Source organism: Nelusetta ayraudi, unplaced genomic scaffold (assembly GCF_046127955.1).
Source record: "Nelusetta ayraudi isolate G7.1 ecotype Tasmania unplaced genomic scaffold, CSIRO-AGI_Nayr_v1 ptg000090l, whole genome shotgun sequence".
NCBI lineage: Eukaryota > Metazoa > Chordata > Actinopteri > Tetraodontiformes > Monacanthidae > Nelusetta > Nelusetta ayraudi.
Genome location: NW_027466140.1, coordinates 3,467,501 through 3,485,774, shown reverse-complemented (window position 1 = coordinate 3,485,774; position 18,274 = coordinate 3,467,501). Strand labels below are relative to the sequence as shown.

The 18,274-nt window shown below is 41.1% G+C and overlaps 1 protein-coding gene across 3 annotated transcripts; it reads left to right on the top strand.

The window, feature by feature from the left end:
• Positions 1-285: 285 nt before the first annotated feature.
• Positions 286-8,946, top strand: gdpd2 (glycerophosphodiester phosphodiesterase domain containing 2). Of its 3 annotated transcripts, XM_076046579.1 has the most exons (17): positions 348-421; positions 1,162-1,298; positions 1,837-1,959; positions 2,810-2,913; positions 3,054-3,147; positions 4,562-4,621; positions 4,716-4,814; positions 4,919-5,012; positions 5,530-5,681; positions 6,077-6,159; positions 6,540-6,699; positions 6,797-7,003; positions 7,079-7,224; positions 7,722-7,869; positions 7,962-8,044; positions 8,138-8,166; positions 8,278-8,946. In XM_076046579.1, the coding sequence occupies exons 3-17, from the start codon at positions 1,879-1,881 to the stop codon at positions 8,346-8,348; spliced, it is 1,611 nt and encodes a 536-aa protein (XP_075902694.1). In that variant the 5' UTR covers positions 348-421; positions 1,162-1,298; positions 1,837-1,878; the 3' UTR covers positions 8,349-8,946. The 3 variants fall into 3 exon arrangements, with proteins under 3 accessions (XP_075902693.1, XP_075902694.1, XP_075902695.1); XM_076046578.1 differs by lacking the exon at positions 1,162-1,298 and having other exon boundaries at positions 286-421; XM_076046580.1 differs by lacking the exon at positions 348-421 and having other exon boundaries at positions 1,152-1,298.
• Positions 8,947-18,274: the final 9,328 nt, after the last annotated feature.

Here is an 18,274-nt window from a genome sequence, read left to right as displayed (position 1 = left end):
TGTTCTGTGTTCCATTTAGTTCTTTGTATTTCTTCCGCCTAGTTTCTTTTATTATCACCACCGCAGCATTGTAAAAATCTTGCGTGAATTGTTGGTCACTTTTACTTTAATCACAAGTTAGTTCTGAATGGGGGAAAAACATATACATATTACCGGCTACACTGCATTTCTTTCGCTTTTGCTGTCCTCATTCTGAATAAAGTAGAGTAGGTCAGAGTGAAACTAGCTTCACTCTGCAACTTACCTGAATTGACTACTAGGATCCTCCCACCCTGTTTGTGCTACACCCTTTTCATCTCTTTACCCATTCATGCGGGATCGCATTCACATTCAGTTCACGACCTGAAAGAGAGGGGAAATGAGCACAGAGGAGGAGGGAGGAGGCAAACTGCGAGGGCTTTCCCAGGCAACCTACAGCACAGTAAGTACGCTCAGACCATTGGATAGATAGATAGATAGACAGATAGATAGATAGATAGATAGATAGATAGATAGATAGATAGATAGATAGATAGATAGATAGATGATGCCCTGGTACACTAGATAGAAACGCCAGATAATGAGTAAGAGTTTGTTTTGAGATTTTTTTTTCATTTACGTTTTGTCTTGAAAACAATTGTGACTAATCACAAGTTATATTTTTAGTTAACTGATAATAGCATCAAGTCCAAAAAAGGAATCATTGCGCAATTTATTTCTACTTGAAAGGAGACATCGTTTGAAGCTTGTAATAGTTCACGGGGCTGAAAATGACAAAGTGACATTAAAGTGCCTCCCAGTTATGAAATAATAACACAAAAAAGAGCACTGAAAATCACTCGACAGGGATGAAGCATTTAATCGTTCTTTGATTGTTAAAGGAGGCGTTTCTTTGTCAAACTCTTGTCATCTTCACACGTTGACAAGCTTGTGAAGATGGCACAAGCTTGTTAAACCTCCACTGGCAGTTTGTGTAAACTGCCAGTTGAGTGTAAACAGCCAGACTCATGTTGAGAAACTTAATATGTTTTGTTTTGTGTCAGTTTTTTTTATAGCCACAGTCCTGTTGAAATGCGCTTGTCATCGCAAGCCACTCTTTACAGATGCAGCTCACTATAGTGGAGCATTGTCTTGAAGTTAGACATCTCTCGGCGCCTTGATCTCACCATTTTCTGCTATCAGGAAAACTAGCCACTTGTAAACTAAGTGGAACAAACCAGTTGAAATGTCTGCTGGGAAAGGCCCCAAGAAAAATCAAGTCCAACGAGAAACTGCAGACTGTTTAGACAGTAGGCAATGTTGCTCAATGTGCCATGATGGTGGGTGACTGACTGTGTGTGTTTTCCCAGGTCACTTTCTTTGGCTGAAGTTAAAAAAACAATGTTGCTCAACTATAATAATACGCCTCAGCATGTTGCTGCATGTGTTCTGTTTTCCATCTCTTTTTTTGTCGTTATCGAGCATAATCTAAGCAGTAAATTACAAACGTTCAGCTATCACTGTCAGGGGGGCGAACTGCTTGTTTTGTCACACATATTGTGCGCAGTCGTGCCTGTCACTGCGAATGTGGGTGCCTTGCAATTGCTCAATAGTGTCACTTTATTCTCAGGACGGAGCATGCACCATTCTCAACAACCCCATGCTGTTTGGGCCATTATAACAGAGCGCTGCCGCTGCAGTCAGCGCACACAGGCTCTATTGACACAGAGCACGCACTGCTTTAATAATCAAAGACGCTCATTGCCTCCCTTCCCGCTGTGCCTTTTCCTTGCAAACCCGCACGTCTAGAGTGGTTGACTGGGGTCTGGCCTGGCAGCAACACCTGAGTCACCCTAATCCCAATCTGTGTCCGCTCAGGTGTCTTGATTAGACTGAACAGGACTGAAATCAGGAGAAGTGATGACCGCGGAGGACAGTTGTTGCGTTGTTTGCTGCAGGGGATTTTACAGCTGCACTTGGAAGCAATCCAAGAAAGACAGGGTGAGTGACACTTTCTCATTTATTTTTTTAATGATATGTGTCAAAAGTCACCTTTCGTAAAACCTGTTGCGCCACTTTGTAAAGCCTCCACAAATCTAACGGTCATGAAGTAATCCATCAGCGTGTCAACGCAATGACTGCCAATGAATTGTTTGGCTAAGTAAATGTGCCGTAGACTATAGTTCATTTCCAAGCAAGGCAGAGCAGAGAATTTGTATAATTTCAGCTAAGAGAAGATACTGCAAAGCAGTTGATAAGAGGCTGCTTACAACATTTGCATGGCAAACAAACAAGTGAATGTACGGGTCTGAACAGGGTTTAGATGGAATTTCCATGGATCTTGGATTGTGAAGTGGGTGGTAAAGGTGCATGTCTTTTAAAAGAGGAGGCGTGTTGAGAGTGGAGTGCCAGGTTCTTTGAAGCAGGGAAAAATGTTGGACCCACTCCATGCTATCATAACTGTTGTGAAATCAGCACACATACACTTTAATGTAGGTGAAAACTCAACAAAACACACACAATACCTAATTCGATGTCATAAAATGTTGGTTTTCACAAAAGCATCGCAATATAGCCGTCACATTGGCGTAAGACCACTTTAAATTATGTCAGTAATAAAAAGTAATAATACATTTAATTTATAGTGCCCTTTTTTATCAAGCGATCTCAAAGGGCTACAGGTTAAAAAAGAAAGAAACATCTAATCTTGGGAAAAGGGAAATACGACAAAACAGACAGTTTTGTTTAAAAAAAAAAAAATAAAGAGGTTTTAAAGAAATGTCTAAGATGGGAAACCAAAAGTGTTGCTAAAACGTATTATTAAAATTTCATCTGCTCTATTCACTTACAGTGTTCATGCTGTTGGTTCTCATTTGTCACTCTGGTGTCCCTGCTCTCCCTGTGCTGGATGTACATCTGTCTGGTCACTTTCAATGACCAAGATGAGGTGAACTGGTGAGTGATTCAAGTGGGGGGGCGGGGGGGACCACACAGGCTAGATTGAATCCAGCCCAAAAGCCCAGAATCCTCTCTGTTTTTCTTTCTTTGTGGCTTTTATTGTAACCCAGAGCTGCCCTCTATTGTCCCATTATCAGGCAAGGCTTCACACTGCTGAACCTGTGGGTGAACTGGTTCATGGTGCTCATCATCATTTCTGCAGTAATAACCAGCTACAGCGTCCTGCTGCTGGTAAGCAAAGAGTCTTGCAATTTTTTTTTTTATACTAAATTTCTAAAAGCTAGCTTGTGATTTTATGGACTGAAATTCAGAATATAAATATTGTGAAAATTGACTTGAGTGTTCACAGAAAGACCTCAACACACGAAAACACTTGTTTATGAAAGCAGATCATGACGGCAGTGGCAGCAGAAAATAATCCCTCATTTTTGCTAATGTGGAGGAATAGCCAGACAATTACTATGGGTGCACATGGACACCCTTGTTTAGCTCCTACCTCTGACTAAAAGAGGATGCAAATTATGTCATCATATCAACCATTTGGGGGAAATTACAACTGTTACTGTCACTGTTATTACTGGAGCTGTCAGTATGAAACTGTTATATTTGTTTTCCCAACTTAAACAGAAGTGAAACAACTATTCAGCCTGTCCTCCGCAGTCCGCTCACCATAAAAGAAGAGAAGAAGAAACCTGAATTAGTCATTTTAGGAATGATGCCTCCGAATTTGTGCGCATGCGAGTCAGTCAGTGTGAGAGAGCAGAAGAGCTGTTCATCCTTAGCCTGCCACACGTGAGTGTGAGTCAGTCGGTGTCCAATTCTTCTTCGTAATTCAATGGTTCAATGCTAAAGCTACGCTGCCCGTGCACGAGGGAAACACCGTCACCATCTGTAACGGGCAGGAATGGACCCAAATACAGCACAAATCAATACCAAATCTTGGACACTTTAAATGTTTAATCATTCAACTGATAGAATTTAAACAAACAACTGTCCACATGCCGGGCCGGCGAACGCAGTCCCTCCAGAGAGAGAAACAAGGGAGACAGCAGACAGACAGGCAGCCAGCAGGGACTCATTCTGATGGCAGTTTGGGTTACTGGGGCAGAGATGAAGAGGACAGGTCAGAATGACAGACAGGACGGGGGGGAGCAAGACATGCTCTCTTAGAAACGCCAAGAGAGCATTTCTTGCTCTCTTAGTGTGAAAATGCTAAACCCGCAGCTATGAAATCATATTTACAGAGAAAATGGCCTTTAACGACAGCTTGCAACAGTTTCCGTGCCATCATATGCAAAAAGAAAACAGGAAATAAAGGCTCAATGTAATTTTTATTAGTATACATAAAACATAATAGCCTTTGACGACAGAGTGACATGCAAAATGAGACAGATAACAACGCTGAGCTGCTGTCCAGGTTAAAAGACTGAAAAGTCACAGGGGCGCAGGATAAAACAGTCTGTTTCCTTTAGTTTCGACTCAGTGAGGGTATGAGTCACACTTTTTACCCAAGGCTATAACCGACTCCTTTGTTAATCTCACACTTTAAATTTTAATGCTAGTACACCAGCCAATTTGAACAACTTTAACCCCGCAGTGTAAAACCAGACAAGAACAACCTATTCATGACAGTTGTTAATTTCAGCTCTTTGCACTGTTCCAAGTGGCCCTGCTGGAGCAACTGAACTTACACTGGATACACAAGGTATTCTTTACATTCACTCTCACAAAAAGTTTTTTAAGTATCCAGGGAGGGAGTTCACATTCATGTTGTCAACCTGCTTTTCTTCTCCATACAGATATTCTTATTTCTTGGCGTGCTGTTTATTGCATTTGGGGTTGTTGGATTTAGTCTGAAGTGGAAACAAGAATGGCCAACAGTGCTGCTCTCGCTGCAGGTCAGTGAGTGCCTCATGCTCTTGCAGTTCAGGTGATGGACTGACCCTGGCAGTAGAAACGCAGTAAATTTGTTCTTGTGTTTTGTTTGTTTGTTTGTGTGCAGGGCACAGGTCCATTCCTGCAGTTTGGTGCCGTTGGAGCCCTGACTCTGCTGAGCCCGTTTGTTTTCCGGAGCTACTTTGCAGCTAGAAATAAATGTCCGTGTCGAATCTGAAATTACAGTATGACAACTGTCACCTTATGGTTTTGATTCCTTTTTAAATCCGGTTTGTACTACAAGATCGGGATTAATCTCAGACAAAAAATGAGGGTGAGATAAATGCTCAATAAAACTGACACTGTTTACAGTGAAAACACATGAATCACAAGTCACAAATATCATTTTGTGTTGTGTGTGTTGTGATTCTACAAAACTTGTACAGTGGCTGCATGTGAAAGGTCACGTCTTCCTGTAAATAATGTAATGTAATTGTGAGTGCACCTTAAGGACACACTTTGCATAACAGTGTGCAAATAAATGGTTATTTGTCTGGTAGTATAAATAAGGATACACGGATCAGAAAAGCCCTGTTTGGATTGCTGTTTACTTTGACTCCCTATTTACCCAGTCCTCTGAAGAAACTGACTCATGGCAGTATCAAAGAAGATTATGCTTTTGTTTCACTTCTGCCTCTCTCTCCCTCTCTCTCTCTCTCTCCCTCTCTCTCTCTCCAGGCTCCAGGTACTTCATTGCAGTGGCATTTATTCTGGTGTCTGCAGCCATCTTCCTGTGCCCTGTGTACATCCAAACTCAGGCTCCTTGTCTGATAAAACATGGCCAGTTACCTAAAAAACCTGAGCTCATTGCTCACCGGGGAGCGTCAATGGTGAGCGTCCAATCAGACTTTCTGAACGCAAACATGTAGCTTTCGTACGTTTGGTGAAAAAGAACGATACAATCAATTCCTAATCCATTTTTTTAAGTAACCAAAATCAATATTCTCTCCCTGTTTTGTTTTTACAGAAGCCACACACACTTAAAAAATATAAAAAATGAATGTTTCTACATGACATCACTTACTTTATGGAAAATGAGTTAATGTGTATTCAAAAGACTCAGCTGTGAAACAAACGTGCATAAGCCTGACTGCACGTTTAATAATTTGCCATGCCCCTGGCCATGGATAAACTCGATTTAACAGTTGTGAGGATTAACGAGATCGAGCTGTATGTTTTTTTTGTGTCAGAGCGCGTCTCACCCGTTTGTTCTTGTTGTATCCAGCTGGCCCCAGAGAATACAATGATGTCATTCAAGAGGAGCGTTGAATGCGGAGCGATAGCATTTGAGACGGACGTTCAGCTGAGGTACAGGCTCATGAAGTCATAATTGTTGGCTGCATGTGATTTTTACGGTCCAACTGACCATGGACTGGTCAAATAGTATGGCTATTACTATTTGACCATACTATGTAACAGACATACTCAAAATAGTATGGCTATTATATAGTGTACAACCAATTAAATGTTAGGCTATAGCTTCTAAGTCATTTTGAGAACAATACCTTCCTAAAATGACCAACCAGACCACTTATTTTGCCCTCAAGGTGACTTCCACCTCATTTTTACTGTGAGAACCAGGAAATAATTTCACCACATGCTGGTGCATGTTCATGAAAAATAATTCTTTGAATCTGCTTTGTTTTGGCATCAAAGGTTTTTATATTTACAGTCACTCTTTTTTCCAGCAAAGATAGAGTTCCCTTCCTGATGCATGATCACAACCGTGGGTTCTTGCGGAGAACGACGGACATTGAAAATAAGTTTCCAGACAAGATCTTCAACCAAAGCTCTGACTTTACCTGGGAGGAATTACAGAGTCTGAATGCAGGGGAATGGTTCATAGATGTAAGAAGTAATACATTCAAGACAAAAAAAAAATGCAAACGTGGATTTTATATTGTTGTTGAAAATTGCATTAGACATTTGTTTTCTGACTTTCCAGACAGACCCTTTCAGCTCAGTGTGGAATCTCTCAGAAGATGAGAGACAAATGGCCAGGAATCAGACCATACCCTCCTTACTGGACCTTCTATACCTGGCCAAGGACAACAACATCCAAGTGTTGTTCGACTTATACAGTCCTGACACAGAGAGGGACACAGAGGACGTGGTGGACACCATCTTGCATTCTGGCATTGATCCAAGCCTGGTAGGTCTAATTCTTGAGTATGTGATAAAATATTCTGTGCATAATTTACCCGTGGCATCTTTTCTCTTCATGTAGATCCTCTGGCTTCCTTCTAAAAAACGTGAACATGTCAAGTGGGCCGCTCCTGGCTTCGTCCACGTCTACAATGACAGTGAAAAGCTCAGAAAGAACATGGGAAACTACCTGAACTTGAAGTACAGTGTGGGGATTGAAGAAATTAGGTGAGAAAAGTGTAATAAAAAAAAAAAAACTCAAGATGCATTAGTTGAGTGAGGGCAGCTTGGGGCCACATGCTGTTGTGGGTTAATAGTGTGCCTGTGGTATGTTGATACAAAAGGACCAGAACAAAACAAAAAGATGGACAGGTTTGTTTTTCGGCTAAGGCCAAATCTGAAAGTGTTACATGGCAAAGCAAAATGAGTCCCAACTGAAGTGCTGGAAAAAAACGTTTGCAGTCTGTTAAGCTTCCACCAAGCTTTTCTTCACGTCTGCACAAGAAAAGTAATAACTGTGACCAATTATTTCATTATATTGTTTTTGTTTTTTTTTGGTCAAATTTTTTTGTTCAATTGCATCATGTGAGCTTACACACATACAGATATACGCACACACATACCACATATGAACACAGCGCTGTCATCTCTACACACTTGCTGTTCCCGTGCAAAATGCCAACCTGATCCTTTATGCATTTGCCCCAAAATGATACCTCAAACAGAAGGCTGAGGAATGCGAGTGTTACAGTCAACCTGTGGGTGGTTAATGAGCGTTGGCTGTTCTCCCTGCTGTGGTGTGCGGGGGCAAGTTCAGTTACCACCAACTCCTGCCACCTCCTGAAAAACATGGACAAGCCCGACTTGGTCATGGTGAGCAGAAGTCTCTTCCGTGCACTGCTTTCACTCCTGTCAACTTTTAAGTTTGAACATTCAAAGCAAGTGCCTCTGTTTGTGTGCGTCAGTCACTCAAGAGATACAAGATCATATGGATTACACTGGATATTTCGTCTTTTTTGACAATGACTGGAATCTACATTTTGTGCTGGTGAGATGAGCAACAGTGTGCGCCAACTATGTCTCTTTTTACACGCGAAAACATGCATGACAGTTTGACACATGTTCCACGATTTCTCTGCAGGAAAACACAGTGCCTCTGTCTCAGAGAAGGTAAAGTATATTTATTATTGTTTTTATTTTTTTATTTTTTTTCATAATTTACTCACACAAACTGCAGAGTAAACATTTAGTTTAACAAATTCTTTGACTTGTGACACACAGTGACGCAGAGGAGAAGCGAAAGCCCTTCAGGCAGGAACAAACGTGAACTGCGTCCCTTCTTAGCATTATGACACTTGTCCCATCACCACCAGAAGATTGTTAAGCCTCAGGGACATACTCTGCACTGCCAGAATGGTTTGGACTGTGAACAGGAAGAATAAAAACTGAATGCAGCAACAGTGGGAAGAATGGATGACGTGCTGTTGTTTTTCTTCCAAAACCAAACCATTCATTGACTGTATATTCAAAAACGATCCTGAGTTTCTTCACTATTGTGAAGTGGCAATGAAGTACAGTGCATTGACTTTGTTCTCTGCACTTTACGTCATTGTATGATGTGTATATGCTAAAATCTGAGCCCGATGTCAGGCAACCACTGTGTACATTGCCTTGTGTCTGTGTTTGTTTTATGTGTGCCTTCAAAAGAGCAGCCCCCCCCCCGCGTCAAAGTCTATTGCCTTTCACACAAAGTTTAAATCAGATGTTAAATAAGCTCAAATGATCATGGATAACATATTTTCATAACTGTCATGTTAACTTAGTCAAGTGTGCTTCAGTGTATTATAGACATGACCACCATTTGGTATGACAAATGTTACGAAGTAGCCTATTTCTGATGAGCCACTGAAGTGAAAAATAAAAGAAAGTGCATTAAAAAAAATAAAATAACCGACTTGTCAATTATCTATTCCCATTCCCTAAATATTGAAATATTTTTTTGTTCAAATAAATAACATAAAAAGCAAAGTGTCATCAACGTCGCTGTTTAACACTATCATATTTTAACGAAAAATAATTGCAAATAATTCAGACATGTTTGTACCATACGCTTCATTTTCAAAATGTATTACTTTCACTTTCTCATACACACTCGTATCGGCAAATCACGACTGTAAATACCCACAATGCATCTGGACCGGGTTCTGACGGTGCCGGAGGGTTCGGTTCTGTTAGCTAGTAGTGACTCTGCTGGGCAGGCTCGCGCCGCTGCCGGTGTCGTCGCCGAGCAGGGACGATGAACAGGTTGCCGCGGTCGGGTAAGTGCTGCTTCCACTCACTAACACACCGGCAGCTCTTCTTTGTTCCGGTCTCCAACTTGTAGTCCTGCGGCTGTGCTCCGTACCGACTCATTCCCAAAGGGAATTCCTTAACCTCCGCACAGTTCCCACCGGAACCATACCCGACTTTAGGTAACTTTTCCCGGCCAATGTATCCAGTAAGCTAGCTCCATCCATCCCAACGTTTGAAACCGGGCTGTAATACCAGATTCGTGCCACTAGATGGCACGCACTGCCCACAAATATATAGGTTAGTGGTCGAAAACTTTTACTTTTAGGACCAAAATAACCTTTGAAAGTTCTCTCTCACAAATGCTAGTGTATCATACAAATTGGATGAACGCTGGAAAGTTACCAGATACGTTGGTTTAGTTTAGTTTAGTTTAGTTTCGTTTAGTTATGCGTTCGAACCTTTAGCGATGGAATTCGGTCAGTTTAGTATCTGAGGAGGCGCGGCGTGTTGCTGAGGGGTGGGGAAACGTCACGTTCTACGGTCGCGTTGTCAAAAGTAAACTAAAAAAGAACTTCTGGAAAGTTGACATGAGAGATTCAGTCTCGTCATATTTCCCCCCCTGGCTTATCTATGATGATCGCCGCTGACAAGAGCAGACCAGACGTGGATTTTTAAATTATTTTTACTCTTTTTCTTTTTTCTTTTTTCTTTTTGTATGGGAAGCAGGCACGCGTGTATTATTTGTTCTGTGAAGAATGAACCGTAATTATAACTCTCAAAGTCTCCCTCCCCCAAAAAATAACACTTAATAACTAAGTAATAATTGACAGCGTTGCCAAGTCGGCCACACCATGGTGCATAAATACGGTAAGTACCGTTAACGCAACGTTCCGCCTTAATCTCCGTCGCGTGTTGAAGTTGTGTGGAGAGAAAAAAATCTGGGGAAAGTTGACGTTTTTGTTTGTTTTGAAGTCAGCGACACACTATTACTCCACGACAGCTTACGAGCAGTTTCCTGTGGACCTTTACTACTAATATTAATTCACCAGGGGAGTCATAAAGGTGAAAACAGGGCAATTATTGCGACTTCCGGGGAGCATTTTTCTTTTCTTTTTTTTCTTTTTTTTTTCACTCTCCGAACGTTTTCTTTCCCTCCCCTCCGTAGAAATTGTTCAGGTGGGGAAGTGAAGAAGCGGATTTAACACAGTGTTGTGCATCACCACCCACCGGGTTCAACAACAACCTCTGCGGTCGTGTTGCGAGAGGGAAAAAAATACCTTTAATGTGCTCCGCAGGGAAAGTCAACAAACAGCAGTAGATGGTTTGCGTCAGACAATAATCACTATCATTAGGACTTTACAGTACCTCCTGTGTGCTTCATGTGCAATGTTTGACCTGAGAAATATTTGAAGCAGTGCCTTACACCGTTTTATTGGTTAATCGTATTTGTCCTCAATGAGTAAATGTACTAAATCTGATGCTGTTCTCCCTGTGACCCCGTTTGCAGGATGTCCAGTGGTACAAACCGACTAATTCTGATGTTCTTGACTGTTTCAATAGCTTCAGACAGATGTAATATTTGATTTTGGTCTGATGACTTGACAAAAAGACATCCAGACCTTTTCTCTTCCTTATGGAGCTTATCATTGACATTATCTACTATTTACTATGTTATAGGGATTGATTAAAAAACAATATTCACTCACAGCAAACTGGTTTGCTGTCTGTTTACAGCAAACCAGTTGTTACTGGTTTAACATAAGCATTGTATACTGCATCCTCGTAATTGTATAGTACGTCTTAGACTATCGTAGTGGTTTGGCATATCTACTGGATATGTTAAACGTAACCCTAATTCTTCAGGATATAGAGTCTTTCTCTACGTGCAGTCAACCTGCTTCTTTTCTGCCACAGCAGTCCTAAGACATGTTTGGTTTTTGTGATGCAGATACAGAAAGAGCAGTGGGGCTCCTGAGAAGATACCAGGCCGACCTGACCAGTCCAGAAGAGCAGACCCTGAAGAACAGCGTGGGCAAAGTGTCAGCCATCCTTGGCAGCCAGCTTTTCCAAGCACTACTCGGTATGAAAAGAAACGTAAAGATGATTATGATGACATGATTTTTTTTTCCTGTATTCTGTTTTATTTGTTTAAAAAAAAAATGCAGGATGAAATGAAAAACAAATCATGGGTCATTTCAAAAATGTAGTTTTGCCATTTTAAAGCTAAGATGCCATATGAGGTGATGCTCTGAATCTTGTACTCAACCCTTTAGCCCATCACAAGGATGGTGTGATTTATTATTTAAGTAAATGGACACCTAAACTTACATATTAACATAAAGACACTTTAACGTCACATTTAAGGCTTCAAGTCATTAGAAATAAGCCAATGCTTTCTGACTTTGCTGTAATTTGATTAGCTGCACGCAGACACAGGATGGAGAAAGTCATGTTGTATTCATTTGTCTGGGTAGTTAACTGAGTTGAAATGTTTGCATGTTAAGTCTCATGAAAGAGGCCTTTCACTTTACCTTACAAAGGTTTGCTCTATACCTCCTCGGAAACATACTTACAATTGTAATGAAATCCTAATAAGGGCACACAGCACAGACTGAGCAGACAGAGTGGTTGTAAGCCCAGACTTGCCACCTTATGAAAGCACCGTTCTCTCTTAGCCACCATACACTTCTTGCTGCTCAAAAATAACCAATGTTTGTGTTTTCTGTCCCAAAAAAACTGTGTATCTTCTCAAAAGTTGCTGCTAATGTGTAAAGCTTCTCGTTTAATAGTTTCTTACTTTTTAAGACAGATCTGCAATGTCTCTTTTTTTTTTCTTGAAATCTGGGAAGACGTTTGGAATCTTCACCTTAATCCATTTTGAAGCTGATCAAGCGCAGTTCTTGAGTTTAACCAATGGTTGAATGGCCCTTCTAATTACCACAGCTGTGCCCTAATGATGATCGCCTCCCCCGGCCTTCTGTTGCAACTGCTGACCTACTGTAGCTGAGGGTGAGGGGCTGCTCCAGCGTTGTGTCGAGAAACGACATTTGTGTAGCTATTCTATGCATTTGGAGTGATATTGCATCCATTTCATGCATAATTCTATTTTTTCCAAGATGTCTGACTTCTAGACTGTGCTTTGCTAAAAGGTTTTAGTAATTGTTAATTTTTTTATTAAAGTTAGGTCAGCATAAGTATGAAAAACATGACTTAATAGCTTTTATTTGTTATACTCCTCAGTGACAACAGAATTAATCTGCACAAGCCCACTATTCAAAGTCCTCATTACCACAACATATGATGTAACTGGCCAGAAGTCATATTTGTTTTGGCTAAACACACACAGAAAACTTACAATACACTCACATTTCTCATCTGTACGCTTTGAGTGATCCTGCACTCTGGGCCTCCAATTCATTGCAGGACAACACAGTAAGGCCGGCGCTATGATTGCGGTCATTTATTTAGGGAAAACCAGATTCCAATCAAAGCCAATCAGCGTGCAGCGGAAGATTTCGCTTTACACAGATGTTTTATTATCTAACTCAAAAGCTCAACAATAAACAAAAATTTAACTGAAATTGCCTGAAATAACTTGCAAATGAATCTCAGGTCCAACTGGGATCCCTTCATTCATTCTTTACCAAAGTCCCAACTGGATGAATCTCTGCTCCTGCTGTACAAACCAGGATTCCAAACATTCCTGTTCAAGAATGTCCAGTCAAGGTTGAGGCAGAATGGAAAATAAGTTCTTTTTTTTTAACTTGAATTCCAAACCCCTTTCACAGGGCTGGTGTGCACAGAGTATGAAGTTGAAGCAGAGAAAGACAAAATGAAAGAAGAAGATGAAGCCTTTGGTCACTGTTTTCCACATATCGGGTCGATGGGGCTTCACCCCCTGTCGGACATATGGTTCTCATCAGAGAAGGCAGGGAGGAGAGGCAGCCAGCTTGCAGGGCTAATAAGATACAGTGCTGTATAAACATTAGTCATCCTCGTCACCTCTCCTGTTGTGTTTGCCTTCACATGCTCTTGGCCATGTGAACCAGCTCTGTTTTGACAGAGGCGATGTGTTGGTAAACCCTGTTGTGCTCCGGCGGAACATATTAAGTTTTGTGATTGAGAAACAGCGGCCGTCGCAGTGTCTAAATAGCAAGTTTGTTTTATAATATTGTTATCCAGCTCTGGCTGTGGGAAGTACAGCGGTGTTGCTGAAGTGTGGGAAGGTTCAGCGCAGTCAGTGTTGCCTGCCACTTGATTGGATGTTTGCACGATTGCACAGTCACGAACAAAGGTTGCCTAAACTGTGCATCCATGCCTTTGTCCCAGCATACAGACCTTCAAAAGGAGGCATGGGGGGCAGGGGGGTGGCACAGACAGACACACACTAAATTACAGAGAACCGTAAATGCCAGCCCAGTGTTTAATCAAGGCATTGACAAGGGCTTGGATTGTTTGCCCTCCCTTGAATTCGTGACCCAGTTTTGTGTAAATGCCTTGTCGTAGTGAGCTGCCGCTTGCTCATCATCGCGTAATAAACCAGGGGCACTTTTTTTCTGCTTAATCCACCCAAACATTTGGTTCATGACAAATAGAAGAGGCCAGCAACTCGGCCAAACACCCTGTGTCCCTGCATATCTTTGGAGAGAGAGAGAGAGAGAGAGAGAGAGGGAGAGGGAGAGGGAGAGAGGGAGGGAGGGTTCAGGAAAGCCCCGATGACAGGACTAGACCAAGGAAAACAGTCACCGCATCAGATCTAAGAATAGGTTCTGAAAAAGAGATGTCTGGTTTGGGTTATGGATTGTTGTTGTTTTGTTCTTCCGTGGCTTAAAGATGTGTATGTAAGTTTTGGGAAACTGCGGTTTATAAAAAGGTTAACAACTTTGATCTTTGTGTCTGTGGATCGCGATCTAAACACTTAACCTGAAGATATCAAGCACATTTCTCTGTCTCGTTACCTCTTCCAGGAATAGCTGGGATGTAATTACAAGTGCACTTTGTGCGAAAGCAAGACATCTGTCTTGGATGCAGTCAAAGTGCTGCAATCCCTTTAAGATTTCAATGTTGCATTTTTCTTTTATATATATATATACATATATATATATATATATATATGTATATATATACACACACACACACACACACACATATATATATATATATATATATATATACATATACATATACATATATATATATATGTATATATATATATATACATATATATATATATATATATATATATATATATATATATATATATATGTATATATATGTATATATATATATATATATATATATATACATATATATGTATATATAAAGGTGAACATGGTAATAATTGTATCTGAACACTGGGCAAATGACAATGAAAATGCGTTTAAACGGATGTACAATCAAAGTGACCAACTTAATTGAAGGTTTTTTTAGTGGTATGGAAACATTCATACCTATACCTGCCTTTAAAAAGGCCTACATGGCAAGGATGGGTCTTTTCTACAAGGGGGCACTTAGTTGTTTTGTATATGATTAATTTTTCAAGTTGCTCGAATAGCAATGTTAAGGTGCTTAAATAGATATTTGTAGCAAAGTATTCTGATACTGTCTGGTTGCGTTGCTCCAGCTGTTTAGATTCTCATTGTTTCGCACACTTTTCACAGTTAATGCAGTTTTAAATGTGCAAAACTTTAGTTTCACCTCCATAAGTTTGTACACACATATGGTCAGTGCGTGTTATGCCCACAGCGTAATTTGCATTGTGTTTGTGCGGCCGCTTGTATTTCATAGTTTGTGTTACTAAAGTTGCTCCGCAGTCAGCTGTGCAACAAACTCCTCTGCCCACACATGGCTTCACTCCTCCACATTCAGACACATTGATGAGTCACATGCTCTATTCTAACACTTTTGTTCTTACAGCGTTTTTCTTGGGACATACTGTCTCTTATCTGTCTCGCACACCGAACCCAAGCTACACAATATTCAGGTTTTTGTTTTTTTTCTTAAGTACCGTACGTCTAAACTTTCCTGAGATGCTCATCTCCAAATTTTCCTCGCTGCACTTCACGTCCTGACTTTGGACATTGGGAAGCTGATGACCACTCCGACAACCTCTTTATGTCAACAGTGCAGTAATCAGGCCCGAGTGTGACATCAGCAAAATTGTCCGGATGCATTCTCATCAAATGGCTGCCACCCAATAGGTGACCATAGCACAGAGGCGTGTAATGGTAGGGGAGGCGATGAGTGGTGAGAGGGAAGGAGAGCAGAGGAGTTTAGAAATTAGAATATAACCACTTGCTGGTGCATGAATTTACATTAAAGCTTTATTATTGTATTCTGAAGAATGTATGGTATTATATATAGTGTATAGCTTTTTTTTTTTTTTTTATCCTCTGCATGCACAGCTACACTGGAGAATTGATGCAAATTGCATTATTCTTTTCTTCCCTACTTCTTCTAATTTTCTTCAGAAAAAAAAAAAATCCTATCCTCACAAACAGAGTAGTATTAATCATTCTTACCAGTATTCATGATGCCCCCGGTCTTGTTGGGTAGATCATAGCAAAAGTATTAACCCACTTCCTGTCTGATTCCTTTTTACGATGACACCTATCCAAAAATACAACCACGGTGGAAATGATGTAACATCTATCTTAGCAGCAACATGCTTGCTTGCTCAGACATGATGGTTGTAAAAAAAAAATGCATCACAGTTCTTCACTTGTGTCGTGTATCTGTTATGCATGGACAAAAAGTTTTTTTTTTTGTTTGTTGCTCATGCTGTTCAGGTAGAGTAAAATCAGCCTCCAAGAGACTGACGTGACAATTTACTCACTGCATGACTCATATTTCAGCAACAAGATTAGGACACTTGCAAATATCTAGACAGAACTTTCATATCAAATGCCTGTTCAAACTCCCACATGTTCTCCCAGAGCTGCGCAAAGGAAAGCAGACTGCACTCAGCATTCCCATGGCTGAGCAATGGTTCTTTTTGTTTTTTTTTTCTTACAGAGCCAAGGCGGATCTGAGCAACAACAAACGCGAGATTGCGAAATCAAAATAATTATCAGCATTTCCTTTTCCTCGCAGATATTCAAGAGTGTTACGAGGTGACTTTGCAACTGAACAAGGAACAAGCGGTTGTAAAAGACGACAGCAGGGCAGATGTGTGGGAGGTAACTTTTTTTTAATCTTCTTTCCTTCTTCAAATTATTAAGCATACAGCATGCTTCAGCCCCGCCTTGTTGCATTGCAGAATATATACTCCTCCTCTCTGTGTTTACAACCCCACGTTGGCAGTTGAGGACCTCAGCACCACCTGAACTTTTCATTTCCCCCTCACAAGCTTCCCTCAGTCTAGGCTGTGATCACACTGCCTAGTGTCTAACCCCGGGCAGCAGGGCTCCTGATCCCTCCTCCATCCCTTCCCTCTCTAGATCCCAGCTGCTCCAAGGGGCCTGGGCCACAATCCTGTGGTGATAGAAGCAGGGGCGGAGGGGGAGTGTTTGAGAGCCACTTAATGGACACCCAGCGAGGCGCTCATCAGTATTCTAGCCATACTGTCACCTGAGTGGAGGTTGGGAAGGAAACTAAATGAGTCTGCAAATGTCCTGATATGGCGCAGAGTGGCAGCTGGATAGGAGAGTGGACCCTTTGGGAAATAAAAGTTACCAAACGGCGAGAGTAGAAGCCGTGCGCACGAGTCTAATTGATCCCGTTAATTAGGCTGCAATTAGTGTTTTGATTGCAGGAATCTGTCATGTGCAATTTTATTGTGAAATATTAAGGGGGTAATGAGTGAAAGGGGAACGGTTAATAAATCAGAAGCGGGTGGTCCCCAGAGATGTGTGTGTGTGTGTCGCTGTTCCAGCCCGGGAGAGAGGGGGCAGCCGCTGCTCCTGCAGTGTCAGTCGGCCTGCCTGTCAGTGGTGCCACGTGGGAACGGAGCTGTCACAGAGGAACTTACTTAGCATCTCTGGAACAACACATTCCATTTCTTATTTTTTCCCAAAATTTGCTTATTGGCTGTTTCATTTTAATAAACACACATTCATACATTCAAAGAAAAACAAGCCTTTACCCCCCCTCAGCCCTCAACAAGATCTGCAGCAAATGAAATGCACTCACAAATATGAACATGCACATGAAAAAACATAGTTGGGTCAACATCTTCATCTCCACACAATATCAACACTCCAGAAATGAAACCAGTGGCAGGCCATCACAGGGTCACAAAGGCGGTGGCATCTGTCCTCGTCCGAGTTCAGGCGTTTTATTTATTTATTTATGTCGAACTTGTAAACAACAATAATACGAATAAAAAAATACAAAAAGACAAAATAAACAGAAAATAAAAAAAGACGAAGTCAAGCAAACAATGAAAGAAACAGCCATGGTTCTCATGTTCGAAAGCGGGTAGGAAGAAGTGCAAACCTATCCAGTCCTACCCCTGCGCTCAAATGTATTCATTATTTTGAGGCTAAATTAAATATATGATATCAGAAAAATAAAAGCTGTAATAAATGGGACAGATATATAGATACGTGCCATACTCATTTTACTATAATAGATGGAAAGACCCATCTTGTCAAATTCCTCTATTTTCCCTTTTGCCACGGAAGTCAGTATTTCCAGTGCCAAGTTAGATGACAGTTCTGTAATCCACTGACTACAGGTGGCTCCCTGGGTCTCCTTCCATTTGAAGGCAATTACACGTTTAGCTTGTAACAGGCAGAAATTAATTAGTTTACGTTCCTTTACAGTTACTGGGAGATCCCCAGCGTATATGTGTAACAAACATATTTTAACTTCGCACTTTCTATTTCTGATCTGCGTCAGAGTGGGAATGTGACTAAGTAGATGACATTGTTTTTTTGTTTTTTTTAAAACTCCAACTCCTATTGGTTTTAGTGATGCGAGGTGGAGAAGTGTGCACACTCATTGTGTGGTCAGGACTTTCCAAAGTGACGTCCGGCTCTGAAGT

Coding starts and splice junctions, on each gene's coding strand:
- gdpd2 (XM_076046578.1), top strand. CDS start 1,879: ATGACCGCGGAGGACAGTTGTTGCGTTGTTTGCTGCAGGGGATTTTAC. Junction 2,914..3,053: donor GACCAAGATGAGGTGAACTG/GTGAGTGATTCA, acceptor TCCCATTATCAG/GCAAGGCTTCACACTGCTGA. Junction 7,870..7,961: donor ACAAGCCCGACTTGGTCATG/GTGAGCAGAAGT, acceptor TGTGTGCGTCAG/TCACTCAAGAGATACAAGAT.